Source organism: Pseudopodoces humilis, chromosome 27 (assembly GCF_049639895.1).
Source record: "Pseudopodoces humilis isolate 2021_Gansu_Grassland_sample_001 chromosome 27, ASM4963989v1, whole genome shotgun sequence".
NCBI classification, from domain to species: domain Eukaryota; kingdom Metazoa; phylum Chordata; class Aves; order Passeriformes; family Paridae; genus Pseudopodoces; species Pseudopodoces humilis.
In genome coordinates, this window is record NC_142226.1 from 6308861 (window position 1) to 6322554 (window position 13694).

At 48.8% G+C, this 13694-nt stretch overlaps 1 protein-coding gene across 7 annotated transcripts in view; it reads left to right on the forward strand.

The window, feature by feature from the left end:
* PHACTR4 (phosphatase and actin regulator 4) overlaps positions 1-13694 on the forward strand; it is a 64278-nt gene that overhangs the window by 41764 nt on the left and 8820 nt on the right. For 5 of the 7 annotated variants that reach the window (XM_014258502.2, XM_014258503.2, XM_014258506.2 and 2 more), the window contains 4 exons: positions 8582-8758; positions 9178-9258; positions 12079-12243; positions 12330-12731. In XM_014258502.2, the coding sequence (XP_014113977.2) occupies positions 8582-8758; positions 9178-9258; positions 12079-12243; positions 12330-12731 (825 nt within the window). Of the gene's footprint in view, positions 1-1580; positions 1852-8581; positions 8759-9177; positions 9259-12078; positions 12244-12329; positions 12732-13694 lie in introns of those variants that run through there. The other 2 variants (XM_014258500.2, XM_005529792.3) reach the window with 2 other exon arrangements.

Below are 13694 nucleotides of genomic sequence, written 5' to 3' on the forward strand. Positions count from 1 at the left end.
TCGTTAGTATATTTTAAAAGGAAATGTGAAGGGGCAATCAGCTGTTTCCCATTTTGCTCTCCTTTAGAAAGTTCTTTGCTATTCCAAGTTTTTCATCTCAAAAAAGTTGTCACCTGTCCCTGAGGAGTGAAACAGTTGCTCTGGTTTCTTCTGGTTGCTGTGCAGCAAAGTCAGATTGCCTTTCTCATTATTATGGGAATTTTTGCCATTTATTGCACTTCCTTGCTTGAAATGTGGGTTTTCCTTTATCCTGGATGCCCAGGGGGACTCGGGCAGGTTGCTTTGTCCTGTACTTATCCCCAGTGGTGAAACAAAGCCCTCTGAAAGCAGATGGTTTCTTAGGAGCTGCTCTCATCTCTGACCTCAGGCTGCAGTTGAGGCAGGAATATGTTTTGGCATTCTGTTTTCTGGGACAGAATTTGCACCTTTCCTCTCAGAGGTGGAGCTGAGCTACCCCTTGCCCTGTTTTGGGGGATGTTTTTGTAGCACTGCTTCCCCCCATCCATGTGGCTGGGAGCAGCAATCCCACGGCGTTTTCTCTGGGCAGTGCGCAGCACTGATTATTCCCAGCTGCACCAGCCTAAATCGACAGTCTTGGGTCTGGTTGTTCCCCAGAAAAGAAGATTTTCCTGTTGGCATTGCTGCCTGGGTGGTATCCAGTGATACTGGAGTCCTCCTCTTGCTGACCCGACAAGGACAGGGGCGCTGAGCGCTGCAGCAGATCCTGTTGTTTAAAACTTCTCCTGCACTGGAGAAAAGCTAACCTAGACGTGTCACATGGGGTCAGGTTCCTGATTTTAATCCCTTTTATGCTGCAGCAAATTCCTGTATTTTTTTGAAAACTGCTTTCCTTTTTCCCGCAACTAAGGTTAAGCTTCTGGATGCTTAAAGATTTTCCTTCTCCTCTGTTGTAGGGTGTACGGGGAAAACGAGCCGTAGGTTCACAGAAGTCCTAACCCAAATTTTAATGATAAATTAAGCAGTCCAAATGGACATATTTAAACTTTGGAGAGCTTTTCTTGTGAGGCAGATGGCTGAGGGGGATGTTTGTTACCTTAACCATCAAGCTGTGACACATGGATAGAAACTAAACTTTTACTTACCTTGTTAAATTTAAATTTTCCATTGTTAAATTTAAATTACGTGAGAAGACACGCTTCCTGGTAACTTTAGTGGAGAGGGGAATTGCATGAAATTGTATTTTTATTATATATTTGGCTAGATGCATATCAGCTCAGGCTGTGTTTGAAATTCCCTTTGCTTGGGGGTAATGCAGCTCCCACAGCACTTAGAGAACGGCTGTCTCATCCCCGACTGCCTTCGTTTGTGTTTAGCTGGCACAGGTGGGCTGTAAATTCCTCGGTCCCATTCAGGGAGGTGAAATCCCGTGTGTGGATTCTCCAAGCCCATCCCTGAGAAGAGCACTCTGCTCCCCTCGCTCTCAGCTTTTCTGTGCTCTGGCTGAACTGGGTGCGAGGAAGGAGCGAGGGGTGTTGATAATTTGGATTGTGCAGCTAAGTGGCTGGATGTCGGCTGTCTCCTCCCCTTCCTGAGCTCGGCTGTGGAATGACAGGCATTCCTGCGTGCAGGGAGCTGGCACGGACACGGATCTGTGGGGCTCGGTGCCCAGCCATGGGGGCCGGGGAGAGCAGGACCTGTGCTGCCCCATCGGCCTGACAGCGCGCCGGCTCTGTCCTCGTCCCAAGTGTGGATTTATTGTTCCAAGGCTTGAAGTGTTCCCAGCGCAGACTTTTCCTCTCTTCCCCTCCCACCTCCTCCCGGAGAGCTGCTCTGGACAGAATCTCATGGGGCAGCCGCACTTCTCCAGCCCGGTAAAGCCAGGTGCTTGTGGTGAGTATTGGAGGGCAGGGGAGGCAGGGCAGCGCTGCAGGTGAAACGGAGCAGCTGGGAGGAGTGGAATGTGGAACTTGTGTAACCTGCGCCCAGCTGGGACAGAAACCAGAGAAGTAACTCCATTTCCTTCCCTTCTCTTCACGTGCAGTCACTGTGCAGCATGTTCTCTGATCGTGAGACGGGCTCCAAGCTGCCCGGTTTTAAGGGACAGCCTCTGGCTGGCGCGGATTCAGGGATGCTACCTTTGCAAAGCACTTGGCCGGTGGGAAAGTTCACCTGTGTGGGGCAGGAGTCAGCCCTGAGAGTGAGCCTGGACCAAAGCCACCAAGAATTGATGTCACCCAGCTTTTGGGGCAGCTATAGCAGTTTTGGGGCAAGAAGGGCTTGGCAATAATCTCCCTGCTTGTTTTCCCTCTCCACTGTGAGGTATCTCAGTAACAGGCTGGAGAAAACACAGCTCTGTTAAGCCCCAGGAGCAGCCCCACTTCCTGAGCACTGTGTGTGGGTCAGTGTTATTCCAGGTCTGTCGTGGGTGCTGTTCCCAGCACTAGGGCTGGGAGGGCTGTGGATATGAGGAGACTTTCCACATCCCGCTGTTGCCTTTCTCTCATTCACACTTGCTGTTAGCTGCCTGGGCTCAGTTGTTCACCCTCATCTGTGAAGTGGAATTTCCTAATTTTTAGAGAAGAATTTGACATTGGCAGACAAAGAGCCCCCTCAAGATACAGACTATTATTTTCATTATTTTTCACTTCTATAACTTTGATCCTGTCAGGCATTTCTAGGGCTCAGATGAAACCAGTGATTCTGTCCCCTACCACCAGTTCACTCCAGCTAGTGTTGTTCAAGAACTGCTAAAAATAAAGTGACAGAGAGAGTGGAAGGGAAAAGTAAAACTTCAATTGTCTTTGTACTGTGGAGATTAACAACATCTTCTGCTTGGATTTATTCACTGTTAGAAGACAACCTGGTCAGTCTTGGGCTCTTTCTCTCATCAGACACCAAGAACAGTGGTAATTTCCAGAGAAGTGGGCTTGCTGTAATGATATAGTGCTTTCTGGAGACTGGGGCCAGCAGACCTGGTGTTTCCTCAACTGCTCATTTTCTCTGTGAAGTATTTTTTCATGGTACAGCTCTCACAGTTCCTACTGATTAAATCTTGGAACTTGAAGAGATGGTTCTTGCATTAACTGTGGCAGGATGCTGTTAAGGAGAGTCCTGTGAAGATTATGGTGATTAGAAACGTACAAAACACAGGGAAGCCGAGGGATGTGGGACTGTTTGAGGCTGTTTTGTGACCACAACCTTTTATTCCTTTAAGATTGGGATTCAGGTCCTCCCTGGATGATTCAGGAAAACACACACCAAGTTTTTAAAGCTGTTTCAGGGAAGCTTAGAAACATTTACTCAAAGTACGTTTTGGAAACATTTAACAGCATTTCCCTCAAAGAGTCTTTGCTTTTTGAGTTGTTGCTGTTTGCATGGAAGCTTCATTGATTCTTGACTCTGATTCTTGGCTCTGCTGGACACAGCAGGGTGGGAAATGAGGGAGTTGCGTTGCTCTCCAGCCTGTGCAGCCACACTGTGGTGGCAACAAGAAAGCCTGTGGCAGTGCCTTGGCACCGGCTCGGGGCTGGTGGTCCCTCTGGAGCCATAGGTACAGGACTGCTCCAGGTACCTGAGGTGTTGTCTTAGTTTAGGTGCTTGACCCCTGAAGGTGGGGATTAACCCTCCTTGCCCACATGGTGGCTTTTCCTGCCTGGCCCATGGTGTGACCATTAAACCATGACATTTATGGGTGGGGTTCTTAAGGGCCAGCTGGGGTGTCCTGTGTGTGGCCATGCTGTGGTTATGTGTGGGTTTTTAATTGACCCCACGGATCCTGGCTGTGCCAGTTTGACCCACTGAGGGCAGTGGTGGAAGTGAAAGCTTTGTCGTGTTTAATGGGAATGGCAGCCCCAAGCCTGACAGGACCTTTGGGAGCAGGTGACACATCACCACAGCCACTTGCCAAGGGTGTGAGAGACCAGCTGTGGGTCTCTAGCTCCTTCCACTGAAATTCTGGTTCCTCTGGGGGAAAAAAAAAATGTCTGGAGTCACTCAACACCACAACATGCAGAGGAAAAAGAGAGTTTTTTTCTGCATGAAATCTAACTGCAAGACTTGAGCAAAAGCATGTCTGCAGGGGAGGGCTGGAAGGACCAGCTGGCCAGGCAAACCAATAGGGAATTGCATCCCAAGCTGCTTGGCACTGCTGGAGCTTCCTGCCTTCTTGTGTGTTCAGGCTGTGCCAATTTTGTGACGTTTCCCTAGATTATTTCAGTCCAAACATTTTGGGTTAACACAGAATCGCTGTTTTAAACAGCTCAAACTCACCTGCTTGTTTGGATAGAATGAGATCAGAACAGCTCAAGTGTTTGGGTCTGAAATGGCAGGAGGCTCTGGCTGGGAAGCAGCTGGGGCATCACATTGTGATTGAGCTCCAAGTGTTCAGGCCATCTACCCTGGGAGCATCGGGCAACATGCTGAAGTTTCAGTGCATATTTATTCCTGATTTTTACTCAAGCAGGGCTCTGTGGGAACATTAAGCACAGCATCCAGCTGTCAGGGTGGGGTCTGGGGCTCTCCCAGCTGCAGGGTCACGTTTCCAAAGCATGGACTGCTACTTCCAGAGGAGTTAAACAAGGCTCTGCTTCGGCATGGAGTCACTGGAGGGACCTGCCAGCTGGGAATTTCTTGACCTTCTCATGAGGACCCTGCTGACTTCCACCAGGGCTGTGTGACCTCATTTTACCTTTTCCATGTATTTAAAATGGGGTTTCCAGCCTGGCACCATGGTGAGGGTGAGGCTGGTCTCTTGGACACAGCCTTGCTGCTGGGCCAGGTCGGCTGAAGGCACGAGATTCCTGATTCTTCCCACCTTTCCCACGAAGTCCGGTTCCTCTTTTCTTGCCCTGGTTCATTCCCCTAGCACTGCACTGCGGTTCCTTCCAGGTTTCCCAGTGCTTGATTTGATAAGGAAGGGTTTTCCCCTTGCATTGCAAAGCAGCTTAAGGACCCTCCTGTACCTTGCAGAGTAGAGCAGGAGGAGGCACAGCCTCAGCAAGGTGGATTCTCTGCCTTCACGGGAAGAGATATCCTCTCTACACTATTTCCTGGAGATTTGAGCTGGAAATGGGCTGTGAATGGAAGGGAAGGTCCATTTTAGAGGGAGTGTGAGCGCTATCTAAGTGAACAATCACTGAACAACAAGGTTATTTGAATGCAGATCCGTAAATCTCACCTCCAGCTGCTGGTCCACCTGCTCATTAGTCCTCAGTGTCATAATTGCTTCACAACAGACTGCTTTAAATATCTATGTCCCTGTGGTAATTTGGGATGGGAAAAGGAAGGGTAGGACAGGCTCTCCTGCTATCTCACAACAGGACAGAAGGAAACCCAGTGGGGATCAGGGAAGAAATTGCTTTCCTGGCTTCAGTGTGAGCAGAGGGCTGGATGGTCTCAGAATGTTTAGTAACATGTCAAGTTTTATTCTACACAGAGCAGAAGGGTGGTGGAAATGATTTGGACAGTTCTGTGTTCTACTGTGCCTGTCTCACCCTCTTGCCTGGCTGTTTTTGGGCATGGAACTGATTATAAACCAGCAAAACCAAGTGCTTCCATGTTGGACAACACCTGAGTCCCAGCAGGAGCCGAGGAGCAGTTGTAACACAGCCGAGGGAGCAGTGAGGAAGAGAGGCAGGACCAAGTGATTTGCTCCTGGTGTGAAGGTCTTGTGAAACCTCCTGTGTTCACCTGTGTGGCTGTAGTGCTGGCAGTGAAACTCCACCCTGGGAAGGTATTTGCTTTGACAGCTGGACTTGGGCTGCAGGAGCTGCTGGAAGAGGTGCTGCCAGGAGTAGTCACATGTGGATTCTCCCCACCCTCTCTGCTCTTAGCTGCTCCTCCTTTGGAGGTACCGTGTGTCTCCTGCAGTTTCAGCCTTTCATGTCCTGTGCTCCTCCCTGGCTGCTCAGAGGGGACTGTGGCAGGGGAATGCTTGTTGTTCTACTTCTAACTGGAAATGGAGACATTCCAGGGTGCTGAGGGCTCTTCTTTAATCCCTGGACCTGATGGTTGAGTTTTCTTTTAATAACTTACTTTGCTTAGTGCAGCACTCTGACATCTTGGGTGGTAGGCAGCACATAAGTGACATTCCTCAGAGCAGTTTAGGGAAGGGGAGGATATAATGCAAGTTTGGTACTGCTGCCTTCAGCGTTGCTCTCCTTGGAAAAACGATGGAAAAGGCTTTGATGACACTTGGGCTTCAAATTCTGTCTACAACCTGTGCTTGGCAAGTGCTCGTGCCTGCCTGGTGAAGTTTGGGAATGCTCCATTGAGCACGGTGAATACTGCTTGTTAAAATTGCATGTACAGCTCAAGAGCTAATGCTCTGGTCTCTGAAGAAAGTGCCTCTAAACATGCAGACAATTCCTCTTGGGTTTCTGGGAGCTTGAAATGCCTTTCTGCAGCCCCCACCCTCCCCTTCCATCCTCCATCCCTGCGGAAAATCACAGATCAGTGCTGCCATGGCGTATTTTACGTTATTTTCTACCCCATTTCTCTCCTGTTATGAAGTCAGGGTTGTTGGTTTTTTTATTTAAAAGCATCTCAGATGCTGAATTGATCTTGCTTTTTCAAACAAATGTTGGCTGACATCAGCTTTTGACTGGTTCAGAGTGAGGGACTTTCTGTTATGGGGCTGATTTAAACAAAAGTACAACTAACAACAGTGGCTCAAACACTCTCCGTTTCCCTCTGTTGTTGTTCTCTCCCCTGCGTTTCAGTGACCTTCCATTCCGTTTGTGCTCAGACTGGAAGATGGGGGTCTGTCTGTCCTGACACAGTGGTAGCCTGTCCCCAGCCCCGTGGCCTGAGAGCACTCAGGAGCCCGTGGCTGTGGCTGCCGGTGCTTCATGCGTTCTGGGATCTCCTGCTGGGAAGCGCTGCAGGGTTGCAGGTAGAGCTGCATCAAACAGCGCATTTTTGGTGGGTTTTTTTTCCTCCTCTGTCCTGTCTTCCCTCTGCTGACAGGAATCCGCTTCTTCACATCAGGGCCTGTGTCCTCAGTGGAGGTTTGTAGGATACAAAGATAGATTACTAGCTCTTTGTCCTGTGTGTGAAGCTTTCCCCTAAAATTCTTTTCCGGATCTCTTAGTCTCAGGAGATGGGATTCTTGGTTAACTTTCCTGTTACCTATGGGGCATTGTCTGTTCTGCAGGCACGGTACACAGGCATGTCTGAAGTTGACTAAAAGGTCTGTTGTGCTCCCAAGCCCCACAGTGTCAGACTTGGAGGCTCCAAAGGAAGACACCTGAGTGCAGTTTGTAGCAGGACACTCCAGCCTGATGGGGCTGGGGGATGTCTCTCTTCTCCATAGGATTTTTTCCATGGAGCTCTGCAGTGCTCCTGTCTCTAGTGCTGAAGCTGAGGGATTCTGGCTCTGGAGATCCTGTCATGGAGTGGGCACCAGCTGGCTTCACTTAGCTTGTGCACACTGATTTATTTTTTTGCAGGCAGTGCGAGATTCTGCTCATTGTAAGAGCTCTTGTGTGTTCCATCAAATACCCCAAAACAGCAACATCAGGCAAGGCAGGATCAACAGTCCCCAAATTAGTGTTTTGTGTTCTGGTTCTGCTTCAAAAGTGATTTTGTTTTTTTTTTTTAGTTGGGGGTGGGTTTTTTTTGTTTTGTTTTGGTTTTTTTACATGTCCCTTCCCACCTCTGTGTCCTTCTTGTGCTGTTCTCCAGAGACTCCAGTGCAGTAGGTGGAGCACAGGCCTGTATTGTGTCGCTTTCCTGTGGAGTTGTTGCTCTTGGCCAGCTTTGCTGCCCTTATTTATAGAAGGAAAATCAGCGAGGGGAAAATCTAGCACATCCAGCTACTGGAATGGGTCTGGTGATTTTGGGGTGCAGACAGTTGTGAACATCGGCTCAGTGGACTGGAAGATGTTTGTGTTCGTGTAATGACTTGTGTCCAGCACCAGTTGCTTCCAAATGACGATGAGAAAATGTAGGGTAGTGGTTTGGGTTCACCAGCAAAGCTGTGACACTGCAAAATTCAATTAATATGTGGCTGAGGGGGCTGGGGGGATTCAGCCTGTAGAAAAGGAGGCTCAAGGGGGACCTTCTCACTCTCTCCAGCTCTGTGACAGGCAGACGCAGCCAGGTGGGGGTCAGGTTCTGCCCCCAGAGAACAAGGAACAGAACAGGAGGAAACAGCTTCAAGTGTGCTTGGGGAGGATCAGGTTGAACATCAAGAAGAATTTATTAATTTAAAGAGCTGTCAATCCTTGGCACAGTGTGTCCAGGGCAGTGGTGGTGTCCCAATCCCTGGAGGTGTCCAAGGAACAGCTGGATGTGGCACTCAGTGCTCTGGGCTCATGACAAGGTGGGGATTTGTCTGGATTCAATGACCTCAGAGGTCTTTTCCAACCTTAACCATTCTGGGATTCTGTAATATTTGTCTCATCAGGAAGGCCCTCACCAGTTTCCCTTTTCCCTGTTTATGTTGAGAAGCCCACTTGTGTCTCCCAAAGCTAATGTGAGGGTTCATTGGAGCCACAGAGTCTTGTTCCCTTCTTTGTGTGAACGTGTGCCACCATTCCCAGTGTGGGCTGGCTGGGTGGGAGATGGGAGCTGTTACCTGCAGCACAGAAGTAATTCTTTATTCTTCTTTTCTGTGCAGCTGAAGAGGTGGATCACACCCCAGGTGATGCCAGCATGGGGGTAGATGTTTTGGAGTCAGGTGACACCACACCTCCTACAAAGAGGAAAAGCAAGTTCTCAAGCTTTGGCAAGATTTTCAAACCCTGGAAGTGGAGGAAAAAGAAAAGCAGTGACAAATTCAAGGAAACTTCAGAAGGTAAAGTAATAGGGGCTTGGTGGGTGTCCCTTCCTCCATCCATCTGAGAAGGGCTTGCTGTCACAAGCCTGAGTACTGACACGAATAAGAACCAAAATAAGACTTTGGTGACAGGCTAGCACCTGCAATCTCTCCAGAAACACCTTGCCATGGTGCTGTAGTTTCAGACAGATTAATTTCTTTCTTTTAAGGAAGCTCCCCATGTAGCTGTGGGGAGGGAGGGTTTGCTCTGTGATCAGCAGTGCAGTGTGAAATGCAGGTCTGAACGTGCAGTTCCTCTTCTCTCCTCTTAATCCATGCAAAACCAGTGAAATTTGAAGCCCTTTAATTTCCTCTGGAGAATCTCTTAAAAAAAAAAAATCTTCTTGAACTTCAAGGTTGCCCTGTTTCCTGAGTGTTTTTTTTCAATTTAATATCAGTTTTAGAACGAAAGATTTCTATGCGAAAGCCCAGAGAGGAGCTGGTAAAAAGAGGAGTTCTGTTGGAAGAGCCTGAGCAAGGTGAGTCTGCAAATGAACTTCTCCTGTCTGTGTAGCTGATCTTCCTCTAGCCAAACCTCACCCTTGGGAGACAAATTTAAGGATTTTCTGCTGAAACGATTCCTGTCTGCCTTAGCCTTTTCAATGCTCTCTCTTGTCTGTTTTCCCACCTGGGAGGAAGGCAGCCTACCCAGGGAGGAAGTGCAATGCCTGTCTGGGACACCTTCCTGCAGGGAGGGCTGTGCTGTGGTCACCTCCCATCCTACCCCTCTCTGTGTTCTGCTCCAGATGCCTTGTGCTGTCCTGCCAGCCTCTGCTGTCACACTGTCACTCACCATCTCCTGCTGTTCCACGTGGGAGAGGTGCTGCCCCCGGGGCTCAGGTTGGGAGAAGAATCAGAAATGGATGAATTCTGAGCTATTTGGGTTAGGGGCATATCTTCCAAGAGATGCTTCATGGTATGATGTCATAGTCACCACTAGGATTATTAAAGTTTATGCTGCTGTCTCTAAGAAGTCTTATCCCCTTTTCATACTGCCAAAATAAGTTGTCAGATCACCATCCAGTCACCTCCCTGGGATTTGTGTGATGTGGGTCCAAGGGAGGAGGCAGGAAGGTGTGGGGAGATAGCAGCCCCCTGTCTCCTGTGGGTGGGAGTGTGGCCTTTGGCTTAGACCTGCAGAGACAGCCTTGGCCTAGTGCAAGTTTCATTCTAAGAAAGTGGAAAACTGGAGGTGGAAAAGTGGTTTTCAGACCAAGCCACTGAAAGCAAAATAGAAAGTCTTAACACAACTGTGCTGAAGTGATGCCACTGACACCTACTCGAGGGTATCAGTGCCTCTCTGCAGAGTTCACTGGGTACCGAAGGGTGGGGGGTCGCAGGTTGAAACTGGGAGACTGATCAAAGAATTTGGGTACCAAACTTCCAGCTAGAGAGGGCAGAGGAGGCAGAGGTCTTCCATACTGTACAGGTGTAACAGAAGCTTGGCTAAGAAGTGGAATTATTTTCTTCTTTGAGACATCTGCTCTGGTTTTAGAAGCAGATGGGTATAATCTGGAAAACGTGCAAACCCCTAGCATGAGGGAGCAGTCAGTTTTGGCAGGAGGGGTAGATTAGAGGCGCATTATCTAAATCCCTCTGCGAGTTCAGTACACTTGGGCAGTCATAAGACGCCAGGGTGGGCTATTGTATTTGTTTGCAGTTTTAAAACCTGCTCGTATGAGGTCAGGTAATTTTCGTAGGTGAGTTCTTAGGAGGAAAAGATGCTGGAAACCTTCTGAGATGAGGAAGAGAGGAGCAGAGGTAAGAGGTGTAAGTGGAGGCCAGGAGAGGTGGCCTTGCTGTTGTTGGGTGGGAGTCATCGGGCTATGAGCTCCTGGATGTGAGTACTGGCCTCAAGTAAGGAAAGAACATGGCATTGGATTCTCTTGACCTTTAAGAAGGCCACTGGAGCTGAAGTTGAGATGGTGTGAGAGGCCATCAGGAGCTGCAGCTCCCTGCCAGGGAAAGGCAGGCAAGGTTGAATGGTGAGGAAAGCTGGATCATACTGTTCCTGTCTCCCTTGTTGAAAACTTTGGATAACCAGAGGCAGTTGCTGCCATAAAAATCTCTGCCTCATCCCTTGAGTTTCACCCCTGGCTGGGGAGGAAACTCTCTCCTGTTGCTGTTTGTGCTTGCTGCATTTCAGGGAAGGGCGGTGAGTGAGTGAAGCAGTGCTGTCTGCCAGTTCCTTGCAGGAAGCGAGGCTGTTTCTTATGGAAAAGAAATCCTGGGAAGCTTCTGAGTAACACCAGGTTAGGGAAGAGGAGGCTTCAGAGGTTGAGGAAAGGTGAGGAGGGCAGTGGAATTAATTAGCAAAAATCAGAGCAGCATAGTGTGCTGGGGTCTAGCACCTGGAGGGTGTGCATGCCACACACTGCAGTTCCTTCAGAGATAGCAGACTGAATTGAAAAAGATTTTTAATCGAGGTTTCTTGAGTTGAAAATCAGTCAAAATGGGCAATTTCCCCTTAGAGGTGGATGCTGAATCTTCTTTGGAGAGCAATACTGTCAAAAATTTGTCCTGTCCACAGAGAATGGTGGAGTGTTTCCTCATGGGGATTAGGAGTTTCAGGACCCTCAAAAGCATGGGTTGGATTGGATGGTTTTTTTTCTAAAAGGAGGAAAAACTTGCTTCTGACGCTGGGAACCTCCATGCTAGAATTTGTAAAAGCAGAAATAGTCAAAGTGAGCTACATCAAATTCCAGAGCTGTGTCATTACATCTGATTAAAACAAAGGTAAAGTGAGGAAATCTACCTTGCTTATGTTTTGGGTTGAGCAGCAAGTTTTGTGCCAAATTCAGGGTAGAAACAAGGAAAACAGAGGTGCTTCACTAATCTGAAGACTTTATGAAGGTCTGTTATTGCATGTGCAGTAGATTACTTGGCTCATGTTGGAATCTGCATTGCAGCAGGGAATTGGTGACTGCTCCCTGATGGAGGGTGGATACAAAAGCTGCTGGAGATTTTTGACTTCAGTTACAACTTCCTTGTACTGCAGCACAGCACTGGGCACACTAATCTGTAACACGGGAGGAAGGGCAGGACAGGGAGAAGAAAAACCCTTGATGGCATGCAGTGCTGTGTGATTTACTTGTTGATCATGAAATCAAGGGCTCTTAGCTCCTGCTGGTTTGGTTGCTGTGCTGTTCTGTGCAGAAGGTGACTGAAGACCAGCTGTTTCAGAAGCCAGAAAGAAGTTGGTGTCGGTTCATGGTGGTTGAGTCAGCTCAGCCGCCTCTCCTCTCCCCTGCTTTTTGAGTGTTTTCTCTTTACTTCTCTTTCCTTCTATCCCCTTGCAGATGGTGAAGAGCCAGAGAAGCTGAACCCACCTGCACTGAAGAATGGCCACACCATCCCCATTGGGGGTCCCGGGGTCTGTAACCTGCCCAGCCAGGAGGAAGAGGCCACAAAGTCATCCAGCCTTAGAAAGCCTCTTCCAGTGGAGGAACCAAAGAAGAGGCAGGGTAAGAAACCAGATGTGTGCAAAATCAGGGCTTCACATTCTCCTGTAACCAGTTTTGAATTCTCACCTGATCCTTCCCACCCTCAGGAGGCCCTCTGATGCCTCAAACGGAGCTGCCTTCCTTTGCAGGCTCCTCCAGCAGCCACCCTGGGCCTGAACTGGAACCACCTCAGGAACCACATGTTCCCAGACAACCTCTGCTTCCTCCAAAAAGACCTCCCTCCACTTCCCAGGAGGCAAACGAAGTGCAGGCAAGGGATCCAACACCTGCCAGCAGCACTGCAAGAACTGCCCCCTTCAGCACAGCCCCCACGGCAGCAAAGACAGTCAATTCCACAGCTGCCCCTTCCCCAGCCCCCAGGACTCTGCTCCCAGCTCCTGCCAGTGCCAACACTACTGCTCCCACCAGTACAACCAGCTCAGCTCCTGCCAAACAGCCTCCTGTCCCTCCTCCCAAACCTGTCAACAGAAACAGCAACTCACTAATAGGTAAGTGACCCCATAAGCTGGTTTTTGTACCCTGAGATGTTCTGGAGCCACTGCTCCGAAAATCTCTTCCCTTCATAAGGGAAGATTTTTAGTTGCATCAGAATGTCTGACCATCTTCATCTTCCCTGGAAACAGTCGAGTTTGGACTCAAATCTACCAGTGCCTGGCCAGGACATGTGTGTTCTGGGAACAGTGTAATTACTGGAGTCTTCTGCTGTGAGCTATCCAGTCTGCTCCCAACAGCTACACGCAGGAAGGAATCCCTGCTTGCCTGTTCTCTGTCAACTCTATGACAGTGTCTGAATGTTGATGCTTCACTGGGGGCTGGGATTCAGCTGGGATTGGGGAATGGTGGATGAGGTTTTGCTATGTGAGAGTGTGTTTAGTGACAATTCCTTCTTTCAGCTGCTGGTGGAAAAAAAAACCAAAACAAACCAACAGACAAACCCAAAAAATCCACGTCACACTAAACAATGACTGGCATGGCTGTCACTGCCAGGCTATGTGGTTTCTGCTTAGGGCAGAGACCAGGAGCTGGCAGGGATAATTCAGACTTCCCTGGTTATGCTCAAGTACCTCCTCTAAGGTCTGTGCCTGGGCTATTGACATATGAGTCTCGTCCCATGGGTAAATCAGCTCAACTGTAATTTAAACAGATTCTTCCCATTTAGAGAATTAAATGTTTTTTATCTCTGTAACTTTTCTTAGCAGAAGATTGGGCAAGAGTTTGTTAAATTTGGTCTCTGTTCTCTGTGGGAGTTTTGGGGATCTTAAAGATGCAACACTGAGAGTTGTGAAGACTTCCATGTAGTGATGGCCTGCTGGCATTTGGCATTTCAGGCAATTCTTTCACAGACACCTTTTCTTTGGACAGGGTTAGCAGAGGCTGGCACAGATCAGGAGGGAGGTTACTGGGAAGAACAGTCTGACAGGTCTGCACTGTTATCACAGAAACTGGAGGTG